The 19449-nt window shown below is 40.0% G+C and overlaps 1 protein-coding gene across 1 annotated transcript; it reads right to left on the reverse strand.

Annotated features, from left to right (window-relative positions):
- Positions 1-6880: 6880 nt before the first annotated feature.
- On the reverse strand, positions 6881-11039 carry cplx3b (complexin 3b). The gene is made up of 3 exons (XM_042483743.1): positions 10642-11039; positions 7355-7442; positions 6881-7136 (listed from the first exon to the last, which is right to left on the reverse strand). The coding sequence occupies exons 1-3, from the start codon at positions 10797-10799 to the stop codon at positions 6912-6914; spliced, it is 471 nt and encodes a 156-aa protein (XP_042339677.1). The 5' UTR covers positions 10800-11039; the 3' UTR covers positions 6881-6911.
- Positions 11040-19449: the final 8410 nt, after the last annotated feature.

Below are 19449 nucleotides of genomic sequence, written 5' to 3' on the forward strand. Positions count from 1 at the left end.
CCCCCCCCCCCCCCCTCTCTCTCTCTCTCTCTCTCTCTCTCCCCTTCTCTCTCATTTACAATCCTGGCCACCGATTGGTCTTCATTGAGGAGTCAGCCGTGGGACCCATTTCCAGGCCTACAGCAGCACAGCTCTGCGCACAAATCCTTTCACTACATGACGAGATAAAAATGTTTATGATTTTCCTTGCATGAAACCCAGGTTCTGTGTGGTCCCTTCTCCCCTTGTAGCAAAACACAAGTTAAAGGGGGGAGCCGGGGGGAGGCTTGCAAAACGCATTCCTTTGCAAGAAGCTCACATCTGCAACTTCACTGCTCCAATTTTCAGCGCGGAAAAACAAATCTGTTCCTTTTTAGCCGCAAACAGAGCAGGGGGAAACCTCTGTGATAACTGGCTCGCTGTTGAGACTTTGCACTCAAAGCTTCTCGCTAATTGTCGCTCTTTCCCCCCACTCCCCGTCCTGCCTCTCATTCTGCAGAGTTTTAAAGCCCCGATTGATAGAGGAGAATGGGAGAGAATAGTATTTTCTGGACCGTTTCACCCCAATTGTGTCAGATTGGCCATGCAGTGGCCCAATGTCTTTCCAGGCTGAAGATTGTCCACGCACTGCGGCCTATCAATAGAGAGGGTTTCAGCGTCAATATATTTTACAGCTATCCCCTTTCACACCACACTTGAGAACTACCAACAGCCCAGGCTTTTCTGCCATTCACATGGTAACTAACTTGATTTTTAGGGTTCATGCAATAAAGGGAGTTTGTGTTGTTTTGGTGTTATTATTATTATTGTTATTATTATTATTATTATTAGTCTTAAGAAATATGACTCAAATGGGCCACATGGTGACGCTGCAACTAACTTTCAAAATGCAATTTTGGAAAGACTTAGCTGCTTAGAAAATACCCTCTTTCCACTAAAATTAACCCGTGCACACAGATGTTCTAAACACTGCAAACCGCTAAATTAGGCCATAGACTGCTTTCCCATTGCCAGGAGAGCAGAGCTGTGCACATGGCTCTGCAGCAGATAATCATTTGTGTGTGTGTGTGTGTGTGTGTGTAAGTGGGTTGTTGTAGTTAGTCCGTTCAATGTAACGGACAGGCTGGAGAACAGGTAAATAGTAGACAGCAGCATTGACAGTAAAAACTTTAGGGTGCAACTTCTCTTTATATCTCTGACTTATCCAGTCTCCCTTTCAGACTCTATGCTGACTAATTTGGACTGATAGTTTTAGCGCTTCTTACAGACGGTAATTAGTGGTTCATTGCATCTCACTGGTTAAGGAGCTGAAATTAGCGTGTTCACCAGGGTGTTGTGTTCACATCAATGCAGATCAGAGCCGAAGAGTACTGCAGAGTGATTTGGCCCGCGTGTGGATGTCGATTGTACAATTTCTATTCTTATTGCATTTAAAAGCCAGATTTTACCAGGTGTTAGAATTTAACACCTAGAATGGCTGCAGTGGATTTCATTATGTTGGGGCGGCACGGTGGTGTCGTGGTTAGCACTGTTACCGTACAGCAAGAGGGTCCCTGGTTCAAACCCGGGTTGGAACAGGGTTTGATCCATGGATGGAGGCCCTTCTGTGCTGAGTTTGATTGTTCTCGCCTGCGTGGGTTCTCTCCGGGGTCTCCGGCTTCCTCCCACATTCCAAAGACATGCAGCTCAGGTTGATTGGTGACTCTAAATTGCCCTTAGGTGTGACTGTGAACGTGAAAGGTTGTCTGTCTATATGTGTCAGTCCTGCGATAGGGTGTACCCCGCCTTCCGCCCAATGACAGCTGGGATTGGCTCCAGCCCCCCCGCGACCCTTGCGAGGACAAGCGGTTACGGACAATGAATGAATGCATTATTTTGAAAACAGTTAAATGAATTTACTTTTTTAATTTTTGATTTTGACTCAACGAAGCTGGCCACCAGCAACATTAGAAGTGAAATTTGCTTCAATCTATGTTGTGATATCAGCGGTCTAAAAAACAATGTCTTCCAAACATCTCATACCAACGTCTAAACAACTAAACAACATTTAGTCATGTTTTTTGGAGAACAAAACTCTAGGTCTGCAAAATTTCAGAATGTTAACGTTGACACAATGTGATATTCTAACGTTGTTAGAAAAAATAAAAAATAAAATATTGTCAACCCAATTTTCAATCCAACCAAAAATTAACATCTCTCAGCCCAACGCCTCTCTGACGTCATACTGATGTCTGATGCCAGCTGGACATCAACCCTAAATTTGCAACACAGCCTCGTGGGACTGAGATACACATCTCTATTATAGAAAAAGCAAGACTAGTCTAAGAAACACGGCCCCCATCAATCAAATCTTTGCAAGGGTCGGGGCTTACACAGAAAAACCTCCTACTCAAACTCAAACCTTCAACAATATTTATGTGGGGGGGTTTGCCAGCTATATTCACTGATATTGAGTTTTAAAAAATGTAATATCTCATGTGTTAATTGTTAAAATTGTTTAATTCAGTTTCACATAGCCAGGAATAAAAGTGAAGAAATACTAAAGCCCTTTATTTTACTTTTGTTGCCTAAACACAGTCAGTTTGAAAAATATTATATTTTAAATATTGTGTTATTCATTTTATCATGTTAAGAGTTTATTATATTAATTTTCTGCCTTTGTAATTTTCTATACAAAATTCCTGTCTTTTAATTTATTATTAGATTATTTCAATGCATTATTTTAAATACCCAATCATTCTTCTTTTTTATGCTACATGGTTATAATGGCGTCATCTGATGGACATTGTTAGGAACTACAGACAGCGATAGCGACGCAGAGTCATATTAATTGATATTGAGTTTTACATACAATTTGTCACACACACACACACACACACACACACACACACATACACATATATTATATAGTCACGTGTTAATTGTTTAGAAGTGATTCAATTCAACATTGCCAGGAATGACAGTGTGGTGAAGAAATACTAAATCTGCTTTTGTTGCTCAAACAAATCAAAACAAAATAGTTCAAGCCAGTTTAACCTAGTTTCTGTTGTAATTGCTCCCTCTGGCGGACATCATTAGGTCCCATAAACTACACTACAGACACAATAATTAGTTTGCTTTAAATTTATCTGTCATACAAAGCAACCCAGCCCATTTCCATATAAGTGTATTTATTTTTAAATACTAAATCCCTTGATATATTTTTAATTTACTTCATTATTTTCACATAATGACTTAAAAGACTGAAGCCCTTTGCTATATGTATTTTTATTTTATTTTCCAACTTTATTTACTGATGTTAAGTGTTAAGTTTTCTGAGTTTTTCCTTTGCATCTCTTTGTGTCTCGTGGATTTAAGTGGCATTTTGAAAGTGAAGGCCAGGTCCCTCCCTGACATTTTGGACCCCTGGGCCTCTGCCCACCAGGCACGTTCAGTAATCTATCCATGAGTTGTGAATATATGTGTTTGTCCACCTGGTGTTCTGGTTACTGCAAATGTAAGACATACAAACAGCAGCAGCCCTGTGCAAAAATCACACAAAACAGAAAAGAAGGTAATTATCCTAAAAATCAATTTATTGCAATTAAAACAAAAAAAAGCACTTAATTACTTTAGGAGACAGAATAATAGAGATACTGTCAGACAAAGTAACAGCCAAAGAACAAGAAGAAACTGCGTGTCATGGCAGCCATTTCCTTAAAAAAAAATCTGTTCCACAGGATGACAACACAAAAAAAAATACATTTGTATATCATTATTATTGAGATAATTAATAATTATTTCAAGTCACACACACTCATACAAAGCAAACTGTTTTCTTTATGGCTTCTGTTCCACCTGTTTATATTATCTCATGACCAAACATGGCATATTCTATTATACTCTATTATAAAAGGACTTATTGCAACTTTTCCTCTGCTTTGTGTTACTGAAATCTTACAAATATACTTCTTATCTATCACATGACAACGACGGCCTCAGTTTTCATTCAGCAGTAGTGTGGCACCTACAGCAAGGAAACTAGCATTCATTTTAGAGCATACACTCAGTAACTTTCTGCCCATATCTTCTTCAAAATAAAATGTGCACTCTAAAAATGCAAATGTTTATAATCAAATAAAATTGGGGACGGATATGAGATCAAAGCGGACGTCACCTTCAAAATCACTGCTACATAAAATCAAACACTGGCAAAATGTAGCATATATGGATGTAATAAAACATCAACATCCCCTCTTTAACCACCCACGCCCTCACTTACGTACACATACACACATACTGAGTTACGCAGCAAAGCCCACAGTGACTGTGTGTTGTCTACGACCAGCACTCTCAGCCACAAGACGAATTTTTTTTTCCATTTTTTTTTACAAAGACACCATTTGACGTATCACATCAGCTGAACAACACGAATCCACCAGCACAAGACAGCACCACTGGGGTCAATGAAATGTAGGACAGGTCAAAGGTCATGTGATGATACCGCGAGACCCAATGAGTTGATGAAAACAGAGCGACCCGCCATTGACAGTATAGGCAAACAGCGGATACATTTACGTCTTACACAACATAAATATGCAGATCTATACGCACACCACAGTTACACAGTTTGACATGTTTGTGCCATTTCCTTTATGTTGGTCATCAACAAAGGCTTTGGCATATGACTTCTAAAGCATTTACATTTCTCTCATCTGAGCAAATTTTTAACCTCTTGATGCAGCACAAACACAGATTTGCTCCCTTTGTAGTTGATGCTAGGTTAAATTAGGGAGTTGTTTTGCACACTTTTACACTGAATTCTTACAACATACAAAATGCAGCGAATCTAATACATAAATTCTGCCTCCTCACGTAGTATTTGTTGCTTTTAATAAAACTCGAAGTAAGTAGTCTCCTGCAGAAAAAACAAACAAATAAAAGACAAAGGCCCGTCTTCGTAAAAAGTAGCTTACAGATGTTGGAGAGAAGACAACCTTGTACGGACGTCCAAGGCACGCTGAAGTACGAAAAAAGCTAAAAGAAAGAAAACCTTTCTAATGATATGTCAGAGATTCAACTAAGATTAATGCAGCTCACTGGGAGCTTTCATCAGGGCACCAGGGGGCCAATGTTAGTAAGCTACTTATAACAAAAATCTGCCTCATTTGTTGCTTTTAATTAATATTGCCCAGTTCAAATTCAGTATAACACACATATGGCCTCCTCACGCAAGCCAGTGTCAGCCTTGTGCAAGTTTTTTTTTCATTTCCACCAAGCAGCGGATCTCAGTGACAGGGGCGTAGCACCAAATTCTCGGGCCTATGCAGTCTCCGTAGGCCCCCCACCCTTCCTATCTAAATCCATAGCCACTTTTACACTGCCTGTTCCAGGGAGAGATGTATGCCACCATTATGCCACCTTGACATTCAGTATAAAATGTATGATCGTGGAATGGGAGGACAAAGTTGTCTTGCCTTCGAGCTGCCACAGGAGGTAGTAATAGTGCCAAAATGTTGTTCATACAACAGCGAAAGCCAGCAGGATGAGTGTGATGCTTTGGCAACGTAGTATGCGTACTTTCCTCTGCGGAAGATTCAAAAAGCAGTTAGCCGCTAACACAAAGAATAAGAACAGTGGCTGTAGATGTCTGCAAATTGGGAAAACAAGGAAATTCATAGGCTCCTTACCCTCAAAGCAATATTAGCCACCATATAACAGAGACGTAAATGATTGTGCGCGCCATGTTAGTACCATTGTTATTGTTTTTAAAACGGTGCCACTGCATATGTCACGTCACACTAGATGTTGACGCTGTTGTGTTAAACATCATGCATCTTTTGCTTCTGTGATGCTGCCATGCTTTCTAAAATGACACACTGGAACAGGATGATGCCGCTGTTGTTTGGTTCTGTGTAAAAAATGCAAAGGAGGCATAAGGAAGGGACTTTGTAAAGGCTCTATAGAGCAAGCTTTGTGTAAAAAGGGCTCATGTCTCGCTCACACACTTTGTCATTTTGATTTCTTTCCCTTTCCTTTCCTTTTTTTGTAACTGCGATTTTCCTATTGTGGCAAAAGACATGACAGTGGATGCTTTTAGTGCATTTAGAGACGAATCCCAGTTTAGGGGTGGACTAAATCATTTTGTGCTTTCAAGGGGTGAGGTGGGCCTCAGTGAGCTTCCACTATTTTTTATACGAAGTTCAGTCAGTCAATTTTAATTTAGTTTTGGCACTAATTACTTAAAAAAAAAAAAAATGCAAACAAATCAAGCCTCTTGGGGTCCCACTCCTATTGGAGCCCTGGGTTTATAGTCCCACTTTTCCCCTTCGACTACGCCCCTGCTCAGTGATACTCACTTGTTGAAGGTGCACATGTTCATCAGTGAAGTCATCCACTGTGCGTTTGGAAGCAATGAAAACTTGCACACACAGCTGAAACATCTGCTGCTTAATCTTATTGTGTTACCACTGGTCATGTGAGGTACAAAGAGAGAGAGGGAGGTTACAGGAAATGAGGGAAATAAAGGATATAATAGATGAATATTTCTCAGAGGAGAAGTTGCTCTAAAGGCAGAAATGATCTTACCGGTTAAATCTTTGGGAGGAGCCAAATAAGTTTTTCAGAGTGTAAATGAGCTAATTTTAATAAAAAATCTAGATGACATTCATGACTTTTAGGATATCTGAAGAGCTACCAAAACGAACTCATGTTGATGACGCTATGACTCGAATTCTTTTATTCCAGTTAGTAAGAGGAGCCACAGATTTCATAACATCAGCTACTTTCTTTTCTGAAGGGCCTCTGCCTAACTTTGCACAGCTAGAAAAACTTTTATTATGTGGCTCTGTCAACTGACATTCCACTAAAGCAATATGTCTACCTCCAGAGCAGCTCTGCCTTTGAAAAATATTTGCACAAGTAAAACTCTAATCTTCCGGAACCTGGCCAGATCACATGAGACTGCAATTCTCCGTCTGCTTTTTGAGGTCTTCCAGCGTGGCCTGGGCTTTGTCTTTCAGCTGGTCGATGTCCACATTCTGGATATTGGACAGCTGGCCAAGAACCGACTGCTTGTGTGTTTCCTCCTGGTTGTCCTCAGCGATCATCTTGGCCAGCTCTGTGGGCAACACCACATCCTCCCCCGCCTGCTGGATCTGGGTCTCATCTATCTCGTTCTGAGGTGGATACCCAACAGGTCAGGAGACAGAGGGACAGCATGTATAGAACAAAAGGTTTTATACTCCACATAGTGCCTGGCTGCAAAAATGTGTGGAATTTAGAGGCAGTGATTGTGTCGGGGACATTTTATGTTTGTCATGGCATGGTCAGCCCTTCAATCCAAAAATGCATTGTCTTAACTTCATTTTTCACAAGCATGGCTTCATGAGTTTACCTTTGGTAGTCTGTACTTGTCACGGAAGTGACTTCTGACCGTGGCTCTTTCAGCTTTCTTCTGGGCAAAACTGGCTTCTCGTTCTTGTCTGTAAGAAAGGAGAAAAAAAATGCTTAATGGCAGATACAATTTTAGATCCACATAGCTTCTTTATATTTGACAAAAAAAGAGAAAATTATGTAATGCACCACAGTGTGACAAGAAGGAAAAAATAAGAAGATAAAATTTGCCACTTTTATTTACTATTTGTTAGCTCATATCCCTTTCCCACCAAAATTAGTGTGTGCACACGGGTTTTTTCAAACCTGCTAAAAATAGGCTATAGACTGCTTTCCGTGTGCCAGGAGCAGAGGTGTGTACGCTGCTCTGCAGCAGACGAACATGTGTGTGTGGGGGTTGTTTTTGTGTCTGTCCAACGTTACGGACTGGCTGGAGAACAGGTAAACAACAGAGAGCAGCATTGACAGAGGTCTGTGAAACCTTTATGGTGGTTACTTCTCTTTACATATACTGTATCTGTTACTTATTCAGTCTCTCTTTCAAACTCGGTGAATACTAATTTGGATCGATGTTTGAGCGTTTCTTAGGAGGAGACAGACAGTAATTAGAGATGCTGTGTCATTGCATCTTGATGGTTAAGGAGGTGAAATTAGTGTGTTCAAGCTGTTGTTGTGTTTCAGTCAATGCCAATCTGAGCCGGAGGCGATAAATACCCGTGACTTCTGCAGTCATTTTATCATCATTCTTTTATCCTCAAATTAGCCCTTTTGCTGACTGGAAGAGATGTCTCAGGCAATGACCGGCCAGTCTCATTCTCCTGGATGCTACTTTCTTGATCAACCGGGGCTGCTCTCCATATAAAGTCTAAGTCATTTCACCCGTGTGTGATGTTACACTTTCACACTTTCATGTTGCATTAAAAAGCCAGATTTGTTAGCAATTTTTTAGCAGTGGAAATTAGGCTTTACTTGTTTATTTATGTTCAGTTCTCATTCGATCTCGTTTTTTCTTGTTGTGAACACAATACATACATATAGATAATCCTTTTCCCCCCTTTTCTGGGGGCACTCTTGTCCAGGATGGCAAATGTGCTAAGTCCGGCACTGTTTCCATGCCTCCTTATTGCCTTGCTTTAGCTATGAAGCGTTCAAGAAAAATTTAGGTTTAAGACAAACCATCTAAGAAATGAAAGATGACTCTCCAACCATCTTTATAATTGCCATGGGATGTATTGAGGTGTTTCCTAATTTCAACACATCTGTCTTGGAGAAACAAAATGTTGGGAGGCCCATATTTATCTGTTCACTTGTTGTCATGTGCCTTTTAAAAACTCACTCTCGTAAACAACCCAGGCTACAATGTGTGATGCCTCCAGCAGAGGGCAGACAACAGGCTGCTGGCAATGCTTTCTCCACTCAACATCGCTGGCATATTTAGGGCTTCACTGTAGTTCATAATTGCCCCTCATAAACTGCTAAATTTGCTGAAAGATCATGAGTGAATCATGGCATTATGCTTAACAAACTTGCTTGTATGGCCTGAAGCCAAATATGGCATGAATACAGTGACAGAAGACCAAAATTTATTCGTCAGTAAAATACAGTAGATGCTTACAATAAGATAAACACTATAAATGGGATTCTTCAGAGCTGAAGTGGTAGAGGCTGCACTGCATGCCCAGAAGGATCAAATCAGTAGCATCATCTAAAGGCGAGGGGACACTGGAGGACCACAGGCATGGTTTACAAAGTGTTTGTACCCAATGTGTCAGGGGAAGGACATTTTATCTGGAGACGCGGCATTCATGGTGCCATCCATGTGAGCCTGGGTTCACTTTGGATAAACATGAGTGGGCCAAACGCAGAATGGCACATGGGCCCATACGGCGTTCACTTACAGCCAATGAGCAGAGCTTTGTGTTGTCCCTTCTCAAGGGCATCGGATGACCAGGGTTGTCACTGTGGCCGGGGTGCTGAGGGTGATAAAATGTCTACATGTGACATGCCAGTGTGAGCAACCCCCCCAACCTTATTCTGCTTCAATCTGAGCGGTATGGGCCTCTCGGTGATCTATGCTCATGTTTAGCACCTCTGACTAATAACTCACTTCCACTGAAGGTCACATTATGACGGCAGAGCGTTAAGCATCTCACCCTGCCTCCTGTAAGTCTCATTGGGCCAAGCAGAGTGTTAATACTGCCACACTTATAGGAATTCGCTTCCCACTCATGCTTAAAATGCTTGCACATGGTAGGCATGAGGCACTTTGCATTAAGTGTTCATCAAATGTGTTATTAAATATCATTACAATGCCTGCAATCACTACCAGCTGAAAGAGCATACATAATCACAATCTACCATTGTTTTCTGTAAAACTGCTCTATTAATTCTTTATCCCACATTATTTATTTATGGTAACTTATTCTATGACCAGTGCGGTGAACATCTGATATGTGATGTGGAGTCCTGCTCTATAGGAAGCGTCACACTAATCAATAGTGAGTTGCTGTGCACTGGATGAACTCTGTTTGGCAAACAACCTTGTTGTTACCTTCTGTTGTCCCCCAGTGCTCTCAGGAGACAAACACCTTAACATATATGGAAATTAGGAAACATTAACATGTAAAGAATTCACTTTTGAAGGTGAAACACAAAAAGCAAACATAGCAGTAAAATTAAAAGGTCCACAGCTGAAATCACAAATGCAAATACATATGAAAATACAAATAAAGCAAAATTGGAGATAAAATAGAGGGCATGCCATTCCAAATGTATTCTATCCACTTTTTTTAGGCTGCAATATATTTGCATAATGTACAGAAATAGTAGCCATCTTCATTGATAACTTATAAATAAGTGATTAAAGTCCAAATTAATTAATATTATATTTGTTTTCCCTCTGATCATATCCAAACAGAGGCTTTACTTTACCCACTTTATTTACCACAATGATTCATTATTCAGCCGCACGCGCACAGAAATAGGAACATGTTTCGCCCGAGGCACGAATCCCTGTAGACATTTCAGTGGCAGAACAATTCCAGGAATCCCAAATTAAAAAACGGCGCTACACAATTTTCCGAAGAGACAGAGAGCTCCCTGGGCGAGAGGAGCAGCTGTGTGTGGAGCGCTCGTGTTATTGCATTGATGCGTAAAAAAGCGCGCGGCGCACTGGGAGCGCTCTGCTATTTACACACACAAATAGACGCTGTTTAAATATGCCACGGCACACACTGTAGGCTTTTTCTTTACAACTTCACAATCACAAGCTTCAAATCAGTGCCTTACTTTTCCTCCTCTAACTGTTGCTGATACTGTTCAAATTCTTCTTGTGTCATCCCCTGCGCGGCGGCTTCTGATTTCTCCCCTTCATCTTTCTCCTCCGTCAGTCCGCCTGTCAGGTTCTTCAGCTGTCCTCCAACCATGTGTTTTACCATGAAAGCCATGGCTGCGCGTCCGAGAGTTCTCTATTTGATCGGATGAAAAGTTGAAGGCTTAGATGCGCTCTTAGATAGAGCGGTGGATAAATATCCGTCAAGTGAAACCAAAGCGCATGTAACTTTCGAAAGGCTCGGTAGGAGCGATCAAACCGGGATAAATGACTCCAACGTCGGCAGCTGGCAATTTCAGCACCACTGATCCTGGACAGCTCCGCGCCGTGAAGGATGGAAAGGAGCTGCTCAGCTGTGAGTCAACAAGTTTGGCGCTGAACTCTACCAATCCTGTGACTCCGTCCGCAGCCACCACTCCCTCCACCCAATCCCAGGCACCGCCGGACTGGGTGTGCGCTTGCATGGCGCGCGCCGGCATCGTGGGCTGCTCCCGTGAGACAAACAACACGTGACGAGCCTCAGTTTCTCCTGGCTGTTTTGCTGCCTCTTGTCTCTCTCAGGGTCATCTGCGCGCTGGAGCCTGACAGTTTGTCAACACACAAAGAGCGTCCTAATTGCAAATTAGTCAAGTGACTGTTTGTTAACCCACGGCGTGAGTTCGGTTTATTGGCCTAATCACTTAGAAATGATGTCTCTCCGAGCAGGGTTTGTTTGGTTGCACGAACAAGCTAATTTCTTATGGAATTATGGAGCTGTGCGCACAGCAAGTAAATGCATCCTTTAACCCTTTGACATCAGATTGACATCAGTGCTGTGCTCAGAGACCTTTCAGATACCTTTCACATACATTTAAACCTTGGAAATATATGTAGATTGGTTTGATTTCTTTTGAAAACATGGCTAAAAGGGCAGTCAGCTACTTGGCAAGACCTACAAATTCCGAGATAGTATTAGAACTTAATATTAATGTAATTTTTATTTTATATTTATTTTATAACAGTAATATTGTAAAAAAAAAAAGAACTTTTAAAAAAAAAAATTGTATTAAAAAGTCGTTTTTGTTTTTTTTAAATCCCTTTTTCTTTGCCATTAAAAAAAAAGTCAAGTATTTTTTTTGTAACTTATAACTTGAAACTTCTTCTGGGGGTTTTGAAAGACATCAAGCCAATTTGCTCAGATTTAAAAGGGTTAACCTGAGCACACTCTCCATCCATGTGCACTTAATGCTCTTGTAATTATTCCTTGCCACTAACATTAAGGAACTGGAGCTGACATCGTAAAATTAGAACTTTTGTCTCCAGTTGCATCACCATAATACTCCTGTAGTGACTCATGTATCTGTAGTACCTCAAGTGCATTTATAATATTAGTGTCTCGTGCTTATTAGGCCTCCTATAAGATTCATGTGCTACTTCCTCTCATGTTTCTGTGTTTGTGTGTGTTTGATGGGGTAGGCGGGTGAACAGTTCAACTTCCATCACCAGAAAAGATGATTTATTAAAAGTCTGGGCGGTTCTGGATGACACCGTGTGACGCAGTGTTCAGCTGGAAAGCATCACTTTCTAAAAATATGACCTACGTGTGTGTGTGTGTGTGTGTGTGTGTGTGTGTGTGTGTGAGAGAGAGAGAGAGACAGAGAGAGAGAGAGAGAGCAGGGAATATTTTAAATCTATCTCTCTCTCTGTGAGATTCTTGACATTCAAAGTGTGAAAAGGAACTTTGATTACAAGTCAACAACTTGATCCTCGCAGCAGTCTGACACAGAGTCTGGCCTACTTTTCCCAGTCCCCGTGGATCAGGGGAGACAGAGAGTGTCTCAGTGTCTTTTTGTCACAGGCTTAGAGAGGCCCTGTTAGCCTATACCTGCCTTGCTTTTAAATCTCTCTCCAACTTCAAAGCTGCCACTGGTGAATAGATGGAAACGTAAAGCAGTGAATAAGATCAGAACTGTAATCTCTGTGAAATTTAATAAAAAGAAAGAATTTGCCTAACCAGCATGTTTCAACATCAAATTATATCTTTTCATTTTCACAGCCATGGGATCTTTTCCCAGCCCAGGTCTCACTCACTTTTCTATGGATTATCACTGAGCCCTGACTACAGGTGCTCCAGTAGGTACACAGCAGGAGGCTATAATCCAAGATGATGTAAATTACACACACACGTGCAAGCTTAATGATGAAATTCACACATTTCATTAAAGAGGACTTAAGCCTTCACATGATGACATGTTCAAGACAACTAAGCCTCATAGAACAATCACGCTGGCCTTAAAAGTGAGTCTTTGTCTGTAAGAGATTCAAACAGATGTGTTTATTGGCACCAAACCTGAAAAATACATTCTCCCCCTTCCTGTTATAATATACTGTAGTACTTGTCATTAGCTGATGTATGCGTGACACAGAAACTCACTCACACTCAAATCTCCCCATTCTTTACATTTATTGTTTTATTAATGTGGTCTCTTTAGAGTTGCCTGAAAATAATTTTATTACTGTCCAGTTTACTGAATAACAGACTCCCAGAATTCTTGTTGGCAGCATGGCACTTGTTAGCTGGTAGTGGTTGGTTGGCATGTTGTCAGCGGATGATGGTATAAACAGACGTGTAGTTTTGCTGCTTGGGGTTCTGGGGAGGCTTTTTTGGTCTGTGATGGCAACATGCTGTTCAGCTGCATGAGGCTCAGAGACTGATGTTTGACAGTGGCAGCAGTGCCGCACCAAACACATTCAGTATTAAGGCCAATCTTGTTTATTTATTGTATTTATAACAAACAAGAACAAGAGATAATGAGAAATCAACATAAATAAAAAACAAATTATACATAACAAACAATAAAATTTGCACAAAAATGTATTTACTTTTTTTTGGACTGCACCCTGGATGGCGTTTGCCTTTTCATTTTCTTGTACCCTAATGTTTTCCAAATAACCCCATTCCATATTCCAGCATGGTCTGTAAAGATGACTCACTGATGCACTAGATGGACTAGAGGTGGTGTACAGACCGACCTTTTAGCATTATATCTTTGGGTCATTTTTTCCTTACTTGATTTATTTGAAAGTCAAAAAAGGGGGAAAAGGGTAGAAAGCAGCATGGAGGCTGGTGAAATTGTTATGGTGATTACTTCTTTTTTTATATGTATCTCTTACTTTTTCAGTCTTTCTTTCAAACTCAGTGCAGACTAATTTGGAATAATTACATATTACAAATCAATGTTTTGCCTGAACCTGCTAATACATGCTCACCTACTGTATATTCTCTGATAATTTAATGCATGCCTTTTTTCTGATCTAGATGGAGGTGGCTGGTGGCTGATTCAAAATGTGAATGGACCTATCCAGAACCAGTGTTTGACTCGTCTGTTCTGGCCTACCTTTAGAAACATGGCAGTGCAACATGGCAATCTCCGTTTAGGAGGACCTGCTACCTATGCTGATGTAAACGGCTCATTCGGAGGTAACGAAAATACAGTGATTGTTTTTTGATTTTTTTCATAAACAGAAAAGAACACACTGATACTTATTATATTATATTCAATTTTTACCAATATATCCCGCTAAATCCTACACACTGGGCTGTTGATATCTGATACTAAAAATAGGGCTGACTTTACAATGTCTTGTGGTCTCTAGAGAATATGTCAAAATCACTAAAATTGCCCCACATTGCAGATATTTTTCTGTTCTTACTGGCAAAAGAGAACACAGTCATCTGTGAGAGAAATAAGAGAGTGTGACATTTAAGTGATACCTTTACAGTGAAATGGAGAACAAAACAACATTACTCACAGTACCTGATTTAGAAATGACGCATGTTAATGCCTCCTGACTTCTGCTTGTGCTCAGTTCATTTTACTGTGACAACTAACAGTTAAGGTCTGTGTTATTCATATATGACACATAACTGCACGCAAAGCCTTCACACAGATGTTTCCTGCATGGTCGCACGCAAACCTGACATGTTCGTTTCCCTCATTGCATATACATCTGTGTTTAGCCTTCAGAAGTGTTTTTTCCACCCACTTTATCTGTCAAAATCTCATTCATGAAAAAAAAAAGCCATGAATAATGTAGAAAACAATGCAGATAAGGAACAATGACCAGAAATAATACAGATTGAAAGATAAAAAACATGGCACTTGAATAAAAATAAGAAGGCAGTTTGAATCAAGGGTTACAGAATCATGACACACTGTGGTTGTTGTGCAGTACTAGGGACGGTGTGAGTCAACATAACCGAAAGCATCTTTCTGGCTCCCGCCCAGTCACACTTCCAGCCTGGTTACACTTGATCTTCTAGGATTAGGAGCCTGTGCAGGATTGGGAAAGATGGGTTTATGTACACCATCACACACTCGCTGATCCTCAGCAGCTGAGTGTTACACCTTTGTTTCTTTAGTCAAGGGATTAGACTCATCAAATAAATGTGCCCTGCAGCAAATAAGAGAGAGTTTAAATTCACACAGGCGGCGATGACGCCATTAGCAAGTCACCGGGATGCCTGTCTTTAAGGAGAGCAGTGTGTGAGTGCCACTCCCCCTGTGAGATGACTAAATATCACACTAATCCCATTAGAAGTGAGAAGTGCTCTGTGTACTCTTTGATAAAAGTAGTTTTTGTATCAAGACAGTATCTGAGGCTGTTTGCATTGTCTGGTGATTTGCTGAGATTTATTTTTCCCTGTGTCAGCTCCTGACCGCAGATCGAACAGACAGGTTGGGTCACAGCCGCAAGGCACCATATGGTGGCGAGCGAGTCGCCCAAGCAGCGGTGGTTTGATGCCCCGCAGGCTGTCTGGGAGGTGTTGAGCTACACCGCATGTTAGCATGGCAACTGTCCCCCTAGCTAACATTAACAACCTCTTCATGAACTGAATATTATGGCCCTGCAACAGAGCAAAAAAAAGACCATCTAAACTTTTGAACTTGACATTTACTGTTGCATTAAACTGGGATTGAAACCTGGTTTCTGTAAATGTTTGCCCTTAAACGCTTGGTTTATCGTAATACAAAACCCCCAACCATACTGAAATAATTCCATTACACACCAAACCCACATCAAAGAACTAGTGGCGACAAAGGCCGACTGCTCCATAACCTTACGTCACCTGTGTTTCTGCCAAGAGTTAGGGGAGATTTAGTGTCATCAAGCATTGAGGACTGCAGATTGAATTGTTCAGAGGGTTCTCAGGAGGAGTCAGATTATCCGCAGAGGTCTCTTCTCTTCCAAATCAAATGCATTAGGTGATAAAAAATGGTAAGAACAATGAATAAAGTAGTTTCACATTATAAATCAGTGTTTCTCCAACACTTGCTAATACGTGCCTACCTATTTTCTCTGATAACTTAATGTGGGTCTTTTTTTCTGATCTATACGGAGCTGGCTGGTGGCCGACGCAAAATGTGAATGGACCTATCCAGAACCAGTGCATCATGGCAATTTCCGTGCAGGAGGACCCGCTGCCTATGCTGATGTAAACGGCTCATTCGGAGGTAATGAAAAGACAACTATTGTCATTTGAGGTGATTATACAAAAGAATATGCTGGTGCTTCCTGTATTATATTCAGTTTTTGCTGATATGTCCCTCTAAATCCTACACACTGGACCTTTGATATCATATACTTTAAAAATAGGACTGACTTTACACTCTCTTGTGGTCTCTATAATATGTCAAAATCACTTAAATTGCTCCACATTGCAGATATTTTTTGGTTCTTAATGGCAAAAGAGAGAGAGAATATAACGACTGTGAAATGATTAATTTTTTATATTGTGATTATTCACAGATTCTCTATTTATCAAAATTAATCACATTTTTTTAAACATGTTTTCAGTTCAATTATTTTGCATTACAAAATTGTTCTGAAATCCATATTCACAATAGGTAAAGCAATTTTTACCAGACTGCCTTGATGTGGAATCAAATAGCAGCAAAAAACTACATGGGAGTACCATAAAGTGCGCATGTCTGTAAAGGGGAGACTCATGGGTACCCATAGAAATCATTTTCATTCAGATATCTGGAGGTCAGAGGCCAAGGGACTCCTGTTAAATGGCCTTACCCCTTTTCCATTGCCAAAATTTAGCCTAACTTTGGAATGTTATTCTGCTCCCTTACTGAGAAGCCAGCATGACATGGTTGGTACCACTGGATTCAGTTTCACTCAAGCTTTAAAACTCAGCACAGTACAGCCTCATAAAGACCAGAGCGTGGGCCGTCGATGAACACGAGAAAAAAATATTAGCACATTAATTATGGTGCTTGACTGCATCGCGATGAATGCGTTAACACTGAAAGCCCTGCTAAAAACATAATCTTAGCTGACACAAAAAGTTTGTCTCTATCTCACTCCCTCTTGACTTTAGTTGTTTGTTTTCTTTCTTCACTTTTTGTTTCTCTTCTCGCACTGAGCTGAACTGACCATCAGTAATTTAACTCACAGACGTGTCCACCACTGATTCAACATGCTGAATCAGCCAACAAAAAGCCAAAAAGGGCCAACTTGAGCCAATGGTGTGGGACTCACTGCTAAAACTAGGGTGACAGACACTCAGTGACAACCCAACATTGACCAACAGCCGACTGTCGGCTTCATATATCAGAGCCCTTAGTCTGGATAATCCACAGAGGACATTGTCAGACATTCTCACTATTTCATTGGTAGAAAGTAACTGAAAACAAGTAGCTGTTATGTTATTAATTTAATGCTTTGAACACAATTCCATTCCCCTCAGAGACAGGATGACAAGATGTTTTTAGTATTTGGGTGCACTGGCCCTTTAATGCTTCATTGAAGCTGGTTTTAAACCTGCTTCATTCAAATTTTGCTCTTGAGATTTGTCACTGTCACCCTAGATGTAATACCTTTTGTTTTTTATTGCATTCAGCCGCTTACATTAAATAGTAAGTATAGATGCCTTTATATTTTACTGAGCTTATGACTGGAAAAATGAGACTGAGATGAGTTTTTAAGTGGATGTTTTGATATAGTTTTGCTGTTTTTTTTAAAATGCATAGCCCTTTTACTCTGATTCATAAAGAATTTTCTGCATTTTTGGATTTTCATTCACTGTGGAGGCATGTGAGAACAATAGTTTCATTTACAAATTTAACATAACACAGGGTGAGTAATTGATACACAAATGATCATTTTGTGGGTATTTCTGTAGTATTCTTTTAAAACACATTCGCATACACAATATCATAAACTTATTCATTTGTATAGCAACATAACATATAACAATATGACTCAGACAAACGCATGAGTGGAGTTCGGACACGCAGGCGCACTACTTGTATAGGGAATTGTTTTAAATTGTACGATATTAGCAAATATGCATGTGTTTGGGAACTACTGAGCATTTGACTGGAAAAATGAGTTTATACTGCACGAATTCTGTGAATTTTTGTAGACAGATGTTTTTATCTAGTTTTGCTGTTGTTAAATGCCGCCATCATATATGCCAGTTAATCAAGAATCTTCTCGATCTTGGGAGTTATTGCTCAAAATGACAGGAGATGAGCAATTAAAATACAAATTAACATTTTGTGGGCGAAGCACTCCTTTAATAATGTATTTTTATTGGATCATGTGATCAAGTAACAGTCTATTTATCAGTTTTTCTTATTCCTCAAAAATCTGGAATTAATGTATAAACAATATGGAAAATATTTTGAGTGAGCAATTGAGGTTTGTTCTCATGTTGGATTTTAAATTCAGCAAAGAATGTTTGTGTATTTTAGTATAAAAGCATTTTCCTTTTCACAGACATACTTTCACAGAGGGGCAGTAGTGCCTAAACGAGTCTTTCAACACAGAGAAAAATACATTTACTGGAAAAAAAAAGTGGCAGCTGAAAACAGGAACCCAGACTGGGATTCAGATTACACATTGGCATGGTTGAAAGTGTGAAAAGAAGCTGCTAAGAAACACACTGTGAAAGAATTCACAGCAGAGATGTGCGCAGATCAAAAGTGAGAAAGATGAAACACAAATGTTCAGAGAATTGGCTGAAATGGTTGTGAAATTGAGTGTGAATTGAAAAAAGGCCCAAAATGGTCAGAGAACAGCTTCCTCTAAAATCACTAGTAGACAGGTCTGGGACTGTGATGCAGAAATCGGAAAGACAAATCATAATTGAAATAAACGGAACTGTTGGGAGACATTGTTGCTATGAACTCAGTCAAAGCACATAAAACTGCAGTATGTCCTCTGAACACTCGCTACAGAGTGTTTTATTTAAAGAACTGAAAAGAGCAAAACTGAATGATTCACTTTTCCACAATGCTGATTACAAAGATGATACAGTATTGTTTCTGACAGCTGAGACAGCAAAACTTGGGATGCACAATAATATTGGCGCGTCATCGGTATTGGCAGATATTGGCCAACGTGCCGATTTCGATATAAAAAATGGATATATATTTTTCAAATTTACAAAGTTTACAGCATGGCAACTGTACTATTTACAAAACGTCAAACCTTAGTTGAAGTATTTTTCCTATTTTGCACAATGAATGAATATTACATACACTGAAAAGCATTGTATTTCACGTCTCTATCTGCTGCTGGGCCATCACTGTAAGAGTATGAATAATATGATGAGACTTGATCATTGCTGAAATTAGGTAGAGAGGATATTGTATATATAGATATCTGTATCAGTTATTGTCCAAATGACTTGGTATATATTTGCATATTGGATATCGGCATAAATACCAAAATTCTGCATCCCTATTTATATAGTCATTTTAGCATAC

The sequence above is a fragment of the Plectropomus leopardus genome, chromosome 1, assembly GCF_008729295.1.
Source record: "Plectropomus leopardus isolate mb chromosome 1, YSFRI_Pleo_2.0, whole genome shotgun sequence".
In the NCBI taxonomy this organism is placed as follows: domain Eukaryota; kingdom Metazoa; phylum Chordata; class Actinopteri; order Perciformes; family Serranidae; genus Plectropomus; species Plectropomus leopardus.